Source organism: Scatophagus argus, chromosome 16 (assembly GCF_020382885.2).
Source record: "Scatophagus argus isolate fScaArg1 chromosome 16, fScaArg1.pri, whole genome shotgun sequence".
NCBI classification, from domain to species: domain Eukaryota; kingdom Metazoa; phylum Chordata; class Actinopteri; family Scatophagidae; genus Scatophagus; species Scatophagus argus.
The window spans coordinates 951,466-964,854 of NC_058508.1; the positions used below are offsets into that span (position 1 = coordinate 951,466).

The window sequence follows — 13,389 nt, forward strand, 5'->3', positions numbered from 1 at the left end:
CCCACAAGCATACATGCACATACACACACACACCAAAATGTAAATGTCTTATTTTGGGTATTTCCTCACAGTCAAGAGGAAGTTTATGATCTGTTGATGGGATGGGAATAACATAGGTAACTGTTTCTCCATTTATCTTTCCATTTTTTTCAGTGTCTCTCTTTTCTCTTCCACCTTTCTTTGTCACCCACCAGAAGGATGAAAAACAATACTAAGAGAGGGGAGAGAGGCAGACAGACAGAGAGGGGGAGATATAGATGACTTACAGATAGATGACTTAGAGAGAGAGGTTAGAGGGAGAGAGGAAGGGAGAAAGAGTGAGGTAGGGAGAGAGAGAAACAGACAGAGAGAGAGAGAGAAAAAACTCAAAGAATTTTGGAATTTCTGTGCTTTGCCTCCGATGGCCGATACAATGTAAGCATGCTTCTCAGAGCTCCCCAAAGAACTACGGTATTAATATTTCAAGCATTAGAGCTGTTTCAATGCTTCTTTTACTAAGAAACAAGACAAGAGGATATTTACTTCCACAAATTACTTTCAGAGGCACAAAACATTGTGTCAATTGCAATTTTAGATGGGTACAACTATACATTGTTGGCATCTGAAAAATCACAATTAAGTATGGCATTTAAGAGGAACTTGATATTCTGTGTGCCTTCAGATTTTTTGTACACTCAGTTGAACCAACTTTCAAAGAGTACTCACTTACAGGCAGAGATATTCATACTCTTAATCCTCAACCCTTAGGGGCCACTGGGTGCAAAGTGTGTCCAAATTCACACCCTTTCTTCTCTGTTGAATTATTCCAGAACTTCTTGGCCCAGTGGGATGGCACGCATATCACATGAAACTGCACAACCTGGGCTTTCGAACAATACCTGCCACTTGTCTGCGTTCTAAAAGTGTTTTAGAGAACAAAAATACGAATTTACCTCCAAATTCGTCATAGTTACAGGCTGCATACAGCTCTGCGTTTATCTGCGCACCCATTACTCTTGTTCAAATCACTGTTGACCCTGTGCTTGCAGATATGGCACGTATATCAGATGAAAGAGTAGAAATGGAGCTTTATAATGATACCAAACACTTACACATCGAAGGCATGGTGTTATAAAGACAGATCAAAAGACTGCAAAATAATACCGAGATTACTTTCTTCTTCACCCATTTTACATTCATACTTACTAGTCCATACATAACATGAAGAACAACAGAACAACAAAGGCTAGCTCAGCGTTAGCGCTAAAGGCTTAGCGTTCGCTAATATCTTGGGTTTTAGTGTTTCTCTGACACTAAAGTAATCAGTAATCACGGTATTATTTTGCAAAGTTATCATGTGTTTCTGTGACAAAACATGTCCATAATCCAGTTATGAAATTACAGCTAATTTTTTTGCATGGTGTCCAAAATAAGACTGCCACTGGCATCCCACCTTCAGTGATAGAGAAACACTTTTTTTTTTTGCTTTTCACTGCAATGACTCAAATGTTGTTAAAAGAAGAGCGCAGTGCACAAAAGCAGTGGCCTCAGTTTGTGTTCACTAATCTTCTATTCTGTAAGATGTGTAAGATGCACATATTGCATGTTTGTTTCAAATGAAGCACATGGCATTTATTTCCGTCTGGCATAAATCACACATTTTTCTAAACTGGTAAGTCATAGATTATTAGATATAGATATTATTAGATAGAAGATATGTCTACTGGGAGCTTTCTATGGTAAGATACATGTAAAAATGTAAGAATTTCATAATATGCAAAATTGTTGATTTAAAAAAATTCTATAAAATATATGGAAGTATTTGGAATAGGCTCCAGCTCCCCCGCGACCCTGACGGATAAGCAGTAAAGAAAATGGATGGATGGATATGCAAGTATTACCACATACAATGATCTGGATAGCCTGGACTGTGCTGAAAAAAACAATGTATAGCATGTACAGATGTGCCCTTGTAATCACCAAGATAAATGCTTGTGAGTAAAGGTAGTGAAATTGCCCTAAAAATAGCCTAGGTCTCTGCCTCCAAACAATGAATCCTACACCTGCCACAACTCCTTTCATTCCCCACCTGGTAAAAGCCTATGCCATACACCTTGTCTACATAGGCTGCATAAAGAAAGCAGCACATTATTAGGGCCTAGTCTTCAGTGCTCCATCTACGCAGGATGAGTTCAGGTGTTATTTTTGTCATACTTTACAAAGCTCCTCAAGAGCAACAGAAGACATTACAAAGCTGGCTGGACTTAGTAGTACTCTTCATGACTAGTAAACCTAAAGTGTAAAATCTGTGGCATGCCCCTTTTCTAACTGCAGTCCATGTCTCTGAAGGTTTAACTACTATGGACGTCAGAGCGGAGCCAGTTTGTCCCATGAATGCCTCCGTACAATTTGAACTCAGAGGCAACCATTATTATACCAAAGAACTTGTCTCACAAACAAGTGTCTGTGCCCTAACTCGCATCAGACACTCAAACAACACGCACAAACAAAAACGTACAGCTTTGCTCAGAGTGATACTTAAAGCTTTATAGTTTCCTGTTGATGTGAAGTAAAGCGCCGTGTGGCCCACACAGACACATTTTGGATAACCTCCAAATGTTAAACAGTTGGATCACAAAAAGCACACAGAACATGACTTTGCAAAAGTTACACAATCTTTCATTTTATAATCAGCATCTGAATGTAAACACACTGTGATAGAAACGCTCTATATATACATGTGCACGTTATCATCAAATTGATTGCAAATGCCACTAGTCAGCGGATTAAACTGCTTGTGTGCTCCTTCTCTCACACCCCAACCCCCACTCCCTCTCTCTCCTTGTCTGTTTATCTTTCTCTCTCTCTCTCTCTCCCTCTCTCTCTCTCAACCCAACCAGTCAAGGCAGATGGCCGCCCATCTTGAGCCGGGGTCTGCTCTGAGGTTTCTGCCTTCTAAAAGGCAGTTTTTCCTCGCCACTGTCGCCAAGTGCTTGCTCAAGGGGGAATGTTGGGCCAAGATGGACCAAGAATTGGAAGGTGGATTAAAGAGATGGCATCAAACATGACAATGGAAAAGATGACATACATTATTAGATGGAAACAACGTATTTTTGATGACATCTGGAGACCTTTTATAAATTTCTTAAGACATGATGCCAATGTTGGTAACTTGCTTCAGCAGGAGGAAGCTCTGAGGGAGTAGAATGTTCATGTGGTGTGATATGACGTCACGAGAAACGCCCTTGAAATCCATCAAAGTTATAACTGTTTTCTGATCTCAGTATTTGTCTATATAATTAAAGTCAGACTGTGCATATATATGTGTATCCATGTGGGCATGCACATACTGTATACTATAGCCAGGGTCTTATTAACACGTTTTTCTTATACTGATTTGGTGAGGGAAGAGGAAATAGGAAGGAGAAGAGGGAGGAAAAGTTTGCTTGGCTGCATGTAAACAGTATCTTGATGTTTTCCATCAATCCATATTTGCAGTCAACTTAGTGTAACAAATGCCAAGCATTTACACTTGCAATCAGTGGCCTACCTGTGCAGATACTCTCAATGACCTGCAAAAATCCACTGGGCGAAACAGATTTAAGCTACTATTCATGACGTTATAAAAGCAGTTAGTCAAGGCTAGACAGGTTGCTGATGTTCCTAGCAGCCCATTAGATGGATGCCACTCACAGAATCACACTTGAGAAGATTATAAATCATCAGGTTTTCCACTCAATGCTAAATCCAATACATTGTAGCTATGAAGAGGTGAAAACGGTTACAACATAGTAAAGTACACTTGCTAGCTGCTGACAGACATTATCTCCCTGTGACACAAGAGGATGGAATTTAATAACTCTCTTTCTCATAATTTCTTTCAACCTTTCACTAATTTGTTCCTTTCTCTGTTTCTCCTGCTCTGTCTCTTTTCTTCTCCCCCGCCCTCTCTTCTACCTTCTTTATCCCTCTGTCTGTCTTGGGATTATGAGTGAAATCTTGGCCCCTGAGGCCAAAGAGCACATTACAAGGACCTGCATGGGAATGCCCTTGAGTGAAATCTTAGAGATAATGGCAGCTATGCAGGTTAGAATGGGGTGAGAAAAAGGTCAAACAGGGTATAAGCAATAGAAATACTTGATCTGATGCCCTTTTCCACATTTTCATCACTTCAAAGGAAGAATACAACATTTATTAAATAATTCACTTACATTTCAAGTGCAGAAGTAACCTTAAAGATCAACTTTAAAATGTTTACTCATGAGAGCTGTAAACCCCAGTATGACTTCAGATGGTTACCTATATCTATGCTCAGAGAGGACCAGCCAACGGGAACCAAGGATTTGACACGCGCTATTGTTTCCACATTTTTTTCCACAGTTAATAACTCTGATCATTGTTGAAAATGAATTAAGAACCCCTGACAAAATAACCTAATAACCCTTTTCCAAAGCCTGCTGTTCAGCCATTATTTTGGCTGTTCATGGGGCTGTGTGATGGTGTGTCCTTTACAAGGCCATTTTGGAAAGTACTTAAAAGTGCATTGCCAATCATTTTATTTTTATACTGAGTTGATTTCAATAGAAAATCTATGGAAAGAACTAAAGATCAGAGTTCATAGAACTAGTTTCTCCATCTTTGCACAGCCTGCACCTGCAATCTTTCCTCCATGATTAACACTGGTGCCACTGTTGCCTTTACTCGCCACATCCTTTCTAGCTCTTCTTTCAGCCCTTGGTATTTTTCAAGCTTCTCATTCCCTTCTTCTTGATGTTGCTGTTGCTTGCCCTCGAGTAAAATCTTAGAGATAGATAGATAGAGATCTTGAGCTCTTGACTGAAATCTTTTCTATCTCTTCTTTCAGCCCCAGGTATTTTTCAAGCTTCTTATGTTCCTTCTTCTTGATGTTGCTGTCACTTGGGATTGCTATCACCACTGTCTTCTTCGGTCATTTGTCAACCACCACAATGTCTTTTTGCAGTCTGGATCTGAAAGTTCCACATGATCTAAATTAGATCATTCTCTACCACTTTGGGAGGTGTCTTTCATTCTGACCTTGTGACTTCCACTGACGTTCACAGCTCTGGCTTTTGATTAGGCAAGTCAAAGGCTAACCAACTTAGGACAACTAAACAGATTGGAAACAAATCCAGGCTAAGCCTGGCTGCTGGTGCTTTTTATCCAATCTAATACATGCATGAGTAGCAGTGTAATAATTGCTGTGATTTCACTTGCCATTGTCCCGCCATTATTTTGGCTGTTCATGGGGCTGTGTGATGGTGTGTCCTTTATAGGGTCATTTTGGAAAGTACTTAAAAGTGAATTGCCAATCATTTTGGTGGCGATTTTATTTTATACTGAGTTGCTGTAGTTGATAAATAGAGCTCACCACGTGTACGGGCTTTTGATAGCTTGAGTTCATCTCTCGGATGGTGAAAATGCTAACAGCTAGTCACTTTTTCCTTTTTGTATTCCAGTATTTTAAACTGCAGAACTTACTACGACACGCTGGCAATAAGACACGCGCTACTGTTTCTCCAGTGTTGGATACCAGTTAATACATGGCAAACGGAGCCAAAAGAGAGAAGTACTGTCTAATTTGTTACACAATGCAAGACAGAGAAAGAAAGAAGATAGAGAGTACATGCCCGCTACACATACACACACACACACACACACACACACACACACACACACACACACAGTGACCGGTCTGTATGTGCCTTGAAACATAAATCCCCTTTTTCTTCTCACGTGGCTGCAGTGAGTGAGTCAGACAGTAATCATAAAACAAGAGAAGAAGATGACCACCCCCCTTCTTCTCCTCTTCCAGACAATTTCATTCTGAACAGTACTCAACTGAATTCATTTTGTATACACTGACACTACCTCTAAGAGGGGACAGGAACATTCACTTTCGATCAAAAAGAAAGCACAACAGTGTACCACAGAGTCAGGTTTCCTGTATAAACCAACTGTCAACATATAAGAGTATGCACCCAGATATGAACACATTATTTGAATATGATCAAATGTGAACAAAATCAGAATTTCATGTCGGTCTAACCAGTTCACCACTGCCAGTGTCTTTATCACTATCTATCCTGGTGTGCGTGTGTGTATTGTGGTCAAAACAACCCTAAATAGCCAGAGTGAGCTAATCTTATCTGGTGCAGGAAACACATTTCAGGGCCTTGACCCAAACAACTGGACAGGAAATGAGGTACTCATTTGAGCGGATGAGAAGGACAACTTAGCAGGCTGAAACAGCAACAGAAAGCAGATGCCCTTATATCCAATGGGCTGTTTCTTTCCTTTTTGTTTGTGCTGAGGAGTGCACAAATCTGGACATCAGAAACACTTAACTCCACCTGTGCACATCAGTGGGCCTTCTGTTTGATGGCTGTAGCACTCATTTAAGAGTTTTGATCAGTTCTGCTGAAACTGAGGCAGCTTTCTGATTGAGTGCAAAATTAAAAAAAAAAAAACAGTTAGATGTTGCTCTTAAAATCTTTCCTGCCAGCCACTGACTTATAGTAGATGCCCTTTGACCTCTTGAGTTGCAGTGAATGGTTTGAGCCTAGTGTTCAACTGATTTTCTCTGTTTTTGGGGTTCATTCAGTGCCTTGTCCTTGTCCCGATTCCAGTCAAATGCTTCAAATACTGAACACTGAACATCTCTGCTGGCACAACATGAAGACTGGGCTCCTTTGAGAGCACAACTGGAGTGGTCTATGACAACCATAGATGCACCGATCAACCGGCCAGGGACCGGAATCAGTCAGGTTTTATTTTTTACCTGTTTTTACTGGCCGGTTATATACATGCACCACATGTTATACAGCGGTGCAGACAGTGACGTAACAACCACATGCTAACATGTCTTTAGCGTGGAAGTTAGCTAAAGCTAGCCAGAGCTCAGTGCCAGACACAGGCCAGCAGCCTCACCTATCTTTCCTTGATGTGAGCAATGAAATGACCAAAGCAATTATGAGGAAAATTGTGGATTCTAATATTGTTTAAATATTGGTCAATCTACAACCTGAGAAAGTCCTGCTGTAGTTGTACAGTTCAGGGAGATCCAATTGAATAAACTGTGACCATTATTATGCAGACAATTACTGGAAATTGTAAGGATAGCTTCTTTGTAAAGGATTTCAAAGCAGATTTATTTCTTTTCTTGACATTTTTTTTGCTAAATGTGACTTCCAGGTGGCTCATAACATCCCAGAAGAAATTGCTAGACCACTGAGGTCACTTTGGACCATAGGCCGGACCAGCAGGCAATGCAGATGGTGGAGACAGCGTAAGCAAATGTGGGGATGCCAGTCAGGTATACCCGCTAGACCTCCGCTTCCGACCGCTTTCAAAAGGTTCGTCCAGAACTGCAGCATGATTATAACCGAAAGCACCTGCTCATCCCTGACACATATATCTTGCTGCCCTAGTCCCTTTTTCTTCCAGCACTATTGCCTATCCTTTTAGCAACATACAAAACAAAAACTTTCTGTGACAGAGAGGATATCAAGTGAGGGGAGTGAAACAGGATGGTGGCTTAGACATCCGCATTATTCCCTTAATCACTGTCATTACAGCTTGGATCAGATGCTTAGAGGAATTAGGACAGAGAATCCAGACAAGCCTGGGCCTGATACCTACAGAGAGGGATGAGATCAAAAGAGCAGAGACAACAGAGCGAATAAGGTTAATTGAGATAATGATGGTGCTGTTTGTGGTGTTAAGACAATGCATATCATAGTGGCTGTTGGAGTCATACGTGTGGAATAACTGTTGACTCCGGTTGACATGGAGATGTTGTGCATCATATCAATTTCAGGATATTTTACTATATGAACATCTTTCTTTTGAAATGCAGGAATAAGCTTCACCATATTCCTGATTTACTGTCTTAGCAAAGTGCTAGCATCATCATGCTAGAATGTACATAGCTGTCTGATTCATCCCACCCTCACAACGTTAGCAATTTTCATTTACGTATACCATCTTCATACATGGCCTCACATGACCTTTGTTATGTGAATCCATTTTCAAATTAAGTGCAGAAAAATGTCATTGGAAATATTTATTTTTCAGGTGTGTGCTATAAGAATTTACAGCAGTTAATGAGACACAACAGCACACTGGAGCTGCACATGACTTCAAATTAATGAATTTCATACACTGAAGATGAATGTCGTCTGCTGTCATGCTCCCTTGGGACCCATCAGACAAATAAGATCAAAAATTTCAAGTTCAAGCCATTAAAAGACTCTTATCCTTTATAGAGGTCTGTTAGACTGCCAGCAGTCCAGACAGTCCTTTTTCAGATATGTGCCATGTCCCTTTCATCATATTTCATGCAAATTGGCCATCACTGCTCTTATCCATAGAAGCGTTTTTATCTGCTCACCAGTCTCATTTGGTGGTTTCACTACATTCAAAAGTCTCTCCCTTGTTGTGAGTAACAACCCGCCTTTTCTATGTGTCCTAATTTACAGACCATAAACTCATTCAGGAATTTTCCGATTTCTTATCAATCATAATGGTAAAATATGACAGGGTCCTCATCCTGGGGGATTTTAACATTCACGTCTGCTGTCCTGCTTCCTCTCCACTTGCATCCGACTTCATTAAATTGTTACAATCTTTCAGTCTGACCCATCATGTAAAGTTCCCCAGCCATTGTAAAAGTCACACTTTGGATCTTGTGATCTCAAACTGTGTTAATATAGATCAAGTGTCCTTAACAGTTTTTCCTGTCTCTGACCACAGCGCAGTTCAGTTCCAGGTTCCGCTGCTTCTTCGCGACCCTAAACCCAACAAAAAAGGGCAGCACAGTGGATGAGCTTGTTAGTACATTTAACAGCACAAGCACTCACATTTTAGACTCCATAACGCCAGTCAGATGCAAAGTGTTAAAGTCTGAAACCCTGCCCTGGTTCAATGAGGAGATTAGGACCATGAAAAGAAACTGCAGGAAGGCTGAGAGGAAATGGAAGAAAGACAGACAAAGTACATCCCCGGTCTCTTCAAAAAACTTGTTTACATTTAAAAAATGTTTACTTATCAATGTAGTGTCAAAGAAGCCAGAAATTACTATTTTTCTGAACTCATCAGAACAAATAGTCATAATCGAAGCCTACCACCTGTCTCTCAGATTGGATCCTTACCCGGTTTTTAAAAGTTGTACTTCACACGGCTGGTCCCAACATCTTAGCTATTATAAACTGCTCTCTATCCTCTGGAATCTCCCTTCAAACATGCCATTATTTGCCCTCTCTTAAAGAAGCCATCACTTGACCCTGTTGTCCTAAGTAACTATAGACCCGTGGTATTTGAGTGGTATTTGAATTTTAAATAAAGATAGAAAGCATTTTTGTTGGAAAGTTCTGTTTAGCCCTATGTTTGACTGTAAATCAATCTGAGGACTGTGAAAATGAGTTGTTTCTTCTTATCTTGTTAGAAGTTCTCTTGACCACTCATAAAATGTTCTTTTTAATATAATACTGCTATATCCCAAAAATGTATGAGAACTAACAATAAACACAAATCATGGGTACAGACATAAGAGGAAAATTTGTATTTTGTTTCCTACATTAAGCCCACTGTTTTCCACTTCTACTTCTTTAAGAACACTTAACCTTCATCAGCTAAATTCATTCATATTTTCATCTAAACCAACGACATGCCTCTTAGACCCCATCCCAACTAAGCTGATCAAAGAAGCTTTACCCTTACTTAGCACCTGTCTATTAGACATGATCAATCTGTCCCTGATAACAGGCTATGTACCCCAGTCCTTTAAAGTAGCTGTAGTCAAACCTCTCCTTAAAAAGCACACACTTGACCCAGAGGTTTTAAGCAACTATAAACCAATATGTAATCTTCCATTTCTCTCCAAGATCCTTGAGAGAACAGTCACCAATCAGGGGAGCAAATTGGGGGTTAAGTACCTTGCTCAAGGGCACATCAGCCGGCTAATGGAGTGGAGGAGCATTTTTCACATTAATCACTCCACCACACCCAAATTTTTCCTGCCCGTCCGGTGGGGGAATCGGCGACATTCCTATCAAGCTGCTTCTCCAACCTCTAGGCCATGGTACACGGCTGCCATTTGTTCGTGTTAATGACGCAATGTCCCACAAAAATGGGTCAAGTTCCCCAAGGTTCAAAGGTCAATATTATTCACCGTTTATATACTCCAGGTCATTGATATTATTAGGAAACACTCAATACATTTTAACTGTTATGCAGATGACACACAGCTATACTTGTCAATGCAACCAGATGAAATAAATCAGATGGCTAAACTTCAGACGTGTCTTAAAAACATAAAAACCTGGATGACTTGCAATTTTCTACTTCTAAATTCAGACAAAACCAAAGCTATTTTTCTGGGCCCTAAACACCGAGTTACTGTTGATCAGGACATGTCCTTTAACTCACACATAACACACATTTCATTTCAATGACTGCATTCTTTCAGCTCCGCAATATTGCAAAAATTAGGCACATTCTGAATCAGAAAGATGCAGAAAAATTAGTCCATACATTTATTACTTACAGGCTATAATTCCCTTCTACAAAACCTCAAAATATTAATCAGTAATTTTCTTACTTCTCTTTTCCAGTCTGCATTTGACATGGCTATGGAAATGGCCATAATGCTCCAAAAAGCATCACCAACTCCTTCTAGGTACTTTTGCAGGGAACAAACTGTATACCATACAAAATGTGCACTCACACCCTTTTGTTTATCACTCTTATTATCATGAAAGACTTCAAGCGACTCAGAGATGAGAAGACGTGAATTAAAACTATGAAAACACTGGAAGGAAGGAACTGGACTCAGTCCATGTTGTGACAAATTAGTCCCATATAATTATGAAATGCAAATAGTTAATATTTTCAGCAATGCAATAAAATTTTTATCAAAAATTAAAATTAAAACTGATTTACTGTATGACATTTAAAAACAGCAATATTAAATCATCTGTAACAAGACACAATAAAAACTGAAAAATTTTTGTGTTTGTGTGTGCTTTTGCGTGTGCATGTATATTTGTTTGTATTTGTGTGTGTGCAGACCACAGACTACACAGCAAAGACACACAAAGGCAAGCGCAACACTCAGTTACATAGGCATAGACAGATGCACATGTTGTCATTTATGGTTAGAAATTATTGAGAAAGATTGCAATTGCAGATTTTTAAGCACTTCTCAGAAATGTTAAATTTAAAATCTTACCTTCTTTTTTCTTCATTCGCTGTTTCCATCTGGGTGCGGTCACAGCAGGACACTCAGATGTGGAAGACAACCCACCATTGCTTTGGACTGTAGTGCACTGGGTGCCAGCAGTTAGGCTTTTGTCAGTGATGATATGCTGGGAGAAGGAAGCGATTCTCTGTAAGATTGAGCCCACACTATCTCCGGCACCACCAACACCATCCTCCAAAGACTGAACGTCCCTGGGGCTGGAGGGGCTGTAAGGGCTAGGCAGATTGGGCATCATTTGAACAACTTGGGACCGTGAGGGATTCTCTAGCTGGGTGCTATGGGCTGCAGGAAGGGGCACCAGGGAGCAACTTATTTCTGGTGCAAGGATGGAGCCCTGTGAGGCAGTTGGGGTAAATGGGGAGAAAGGCAAAAAAGGACGGTGAAAGGAGAGGGGGGGGGTGTCAGAAGAACTGTCCAGGCTGCTGACAGAGGCTGTAGGGCTGGCTGAGGTAGATGGTGGTCTGGTATGGTGTTGGTCTCCTGTGTTCCTTGGAGGAGGATTAGGGGAGTTGGGGCTCAATGATCCTCGAGCCATGATGGGAGAAGTGGTTGAGGTGCTGCTTACCAAGCTGTCCAGATCCAAGGGAAACTTGTTGAGACGTGGAGTCTCTTTGGCCTTGAGCTGGGGAGCCTTGAGAATATGGGGTCTTTGCTGCTGGAAGTTGTTTTTGGAGCCACAGCCCTCTCCATAGGAACTGGCACTATAAAGATGACCATTCCAGTTAGGATTAGCACTTTCATACTTTAGGCCCGGAGACATCCTGCCTCCACCTCTTTGCATATTCATCAATCCTCCTCCATCACGGACTTGGAGGTCTAGGCTAGGCATAGAGCCATGGTTCATGCCTCGAGACTCTGGAACACTACGCATCATCCCTGGCCCCAGGTCCATCTCAAGGTTGAAAACACTACCATGGGAGGAGAACTTCTTCAAGTTGGGGTTATTTCCAAAATTGGCACCTCCTTCTAGGTGCTGTTGTAGGAACTGGGGATGGGTTCGGTGGTACTCCCCTTGAGGTGGAGGGCTGGAATATGACTCCTGTTTAGTAAGGGTGAGGACACCACCACCACCTCCAGAGTACTCCAGGCTGGATGTGGAGCTGTGGAGGCTATCGTTGTCACTGCCTGGCCCAGTCAACATGGGGTAGCCATTGGGGTTTAACCTGCTTTGAAAGGATGCAGCTCTGGTCACGGAGGAACCATTGTTGTTGATGGCCGGCTTGCTCATGGTTCCTCGGTTGAAGGAAAGACTGTTGACCACAGTACAGGACTTGCGCACTGGGCTGGGATTGGAACTCAAGCTGATGTGGGAGTGGTGGGCTGTAGAGCCCAAGCTGTTGTTGTTGTTGTTGTTGAAGGCTAATGAAGGGGTCTGGCTACCTCCTCCCCGCCCCTCACTGGCTTTGTTTTGGTTGAGGAAGAAATTGGAGGAAGAGGGGAAAACAGGAGTAGAAATGGGAGAGGTTGTGGAGAAGGATGGTACATCATCAACATCTTCAACGTCGAAGGATCTCTTCAGTGCTGCAGGTGGGACAAAATTGGATACGAGTCATTAATAAATGTCTCTAACTCCTGGTGTATATTTTCTGTCAAGTAGGTAAGGGACATCCAAAATGCTCAACCACCTATGACCACCATATGACATTAACATAGCCCTGTTGAACTGCAGCTGCTCTATCCTGCTTCCACTGAATGTGACCTCTTACATCATCAGTTTATATCTGGGCCCCCTTAAGATATGGGTCAAATTTACCAATTAGAGACAAACTGTTTATTTCACCTTCTGGTGGGACAGTCCGTAAAATGTAAAGGATGTTAAGAATGAACATTTTGGGTTAAACATTGGCCTTCTCATTCTCTTTCACACTTTACTGACTACCCACCCCTGTGGTTTGCTTACAACCTGTCTGATCTTCTGACCAATCATGTTTTTTGGCTCATTGGCCCTATTTTTTGGTGCTGTCACCATATTCTAAGACTGTAATATTAAGATTGTGTTTTTTATTTAAATGTTTTTGCTACAGTCAGAGCTGCAGATTGTGAGATTGTGAGCTTGGTCATCCATTAGTTTTTAAGACCTTAGCTCCGTTCAAAACTATCTACTAACAAAAAGAAAACTTAATTGTTTAATT

General features: G+C 41.2%; 1 protein-coding gene across 1 annotated transcript in view; it reads right to left on the reverse strand.

The window, feature by feature from the left end:
• Positions 1-13,389, reverse strand: part of sept12 (septin 12) — a 62,972-nt gene that overhangs the window by 40,591 nt on the left and 8,992 nt on the right. The window contains exon 2 of the mRNA XM_046414571.1: positions 11,228-12,778. Coding sequence (XP_046270527.1) covers positions 11,228-12,778 — 1,551 coding nt within the window. The remainder of the gene's footprint in view (positions 1-11,227; positions 12,779-13,389) is intronic.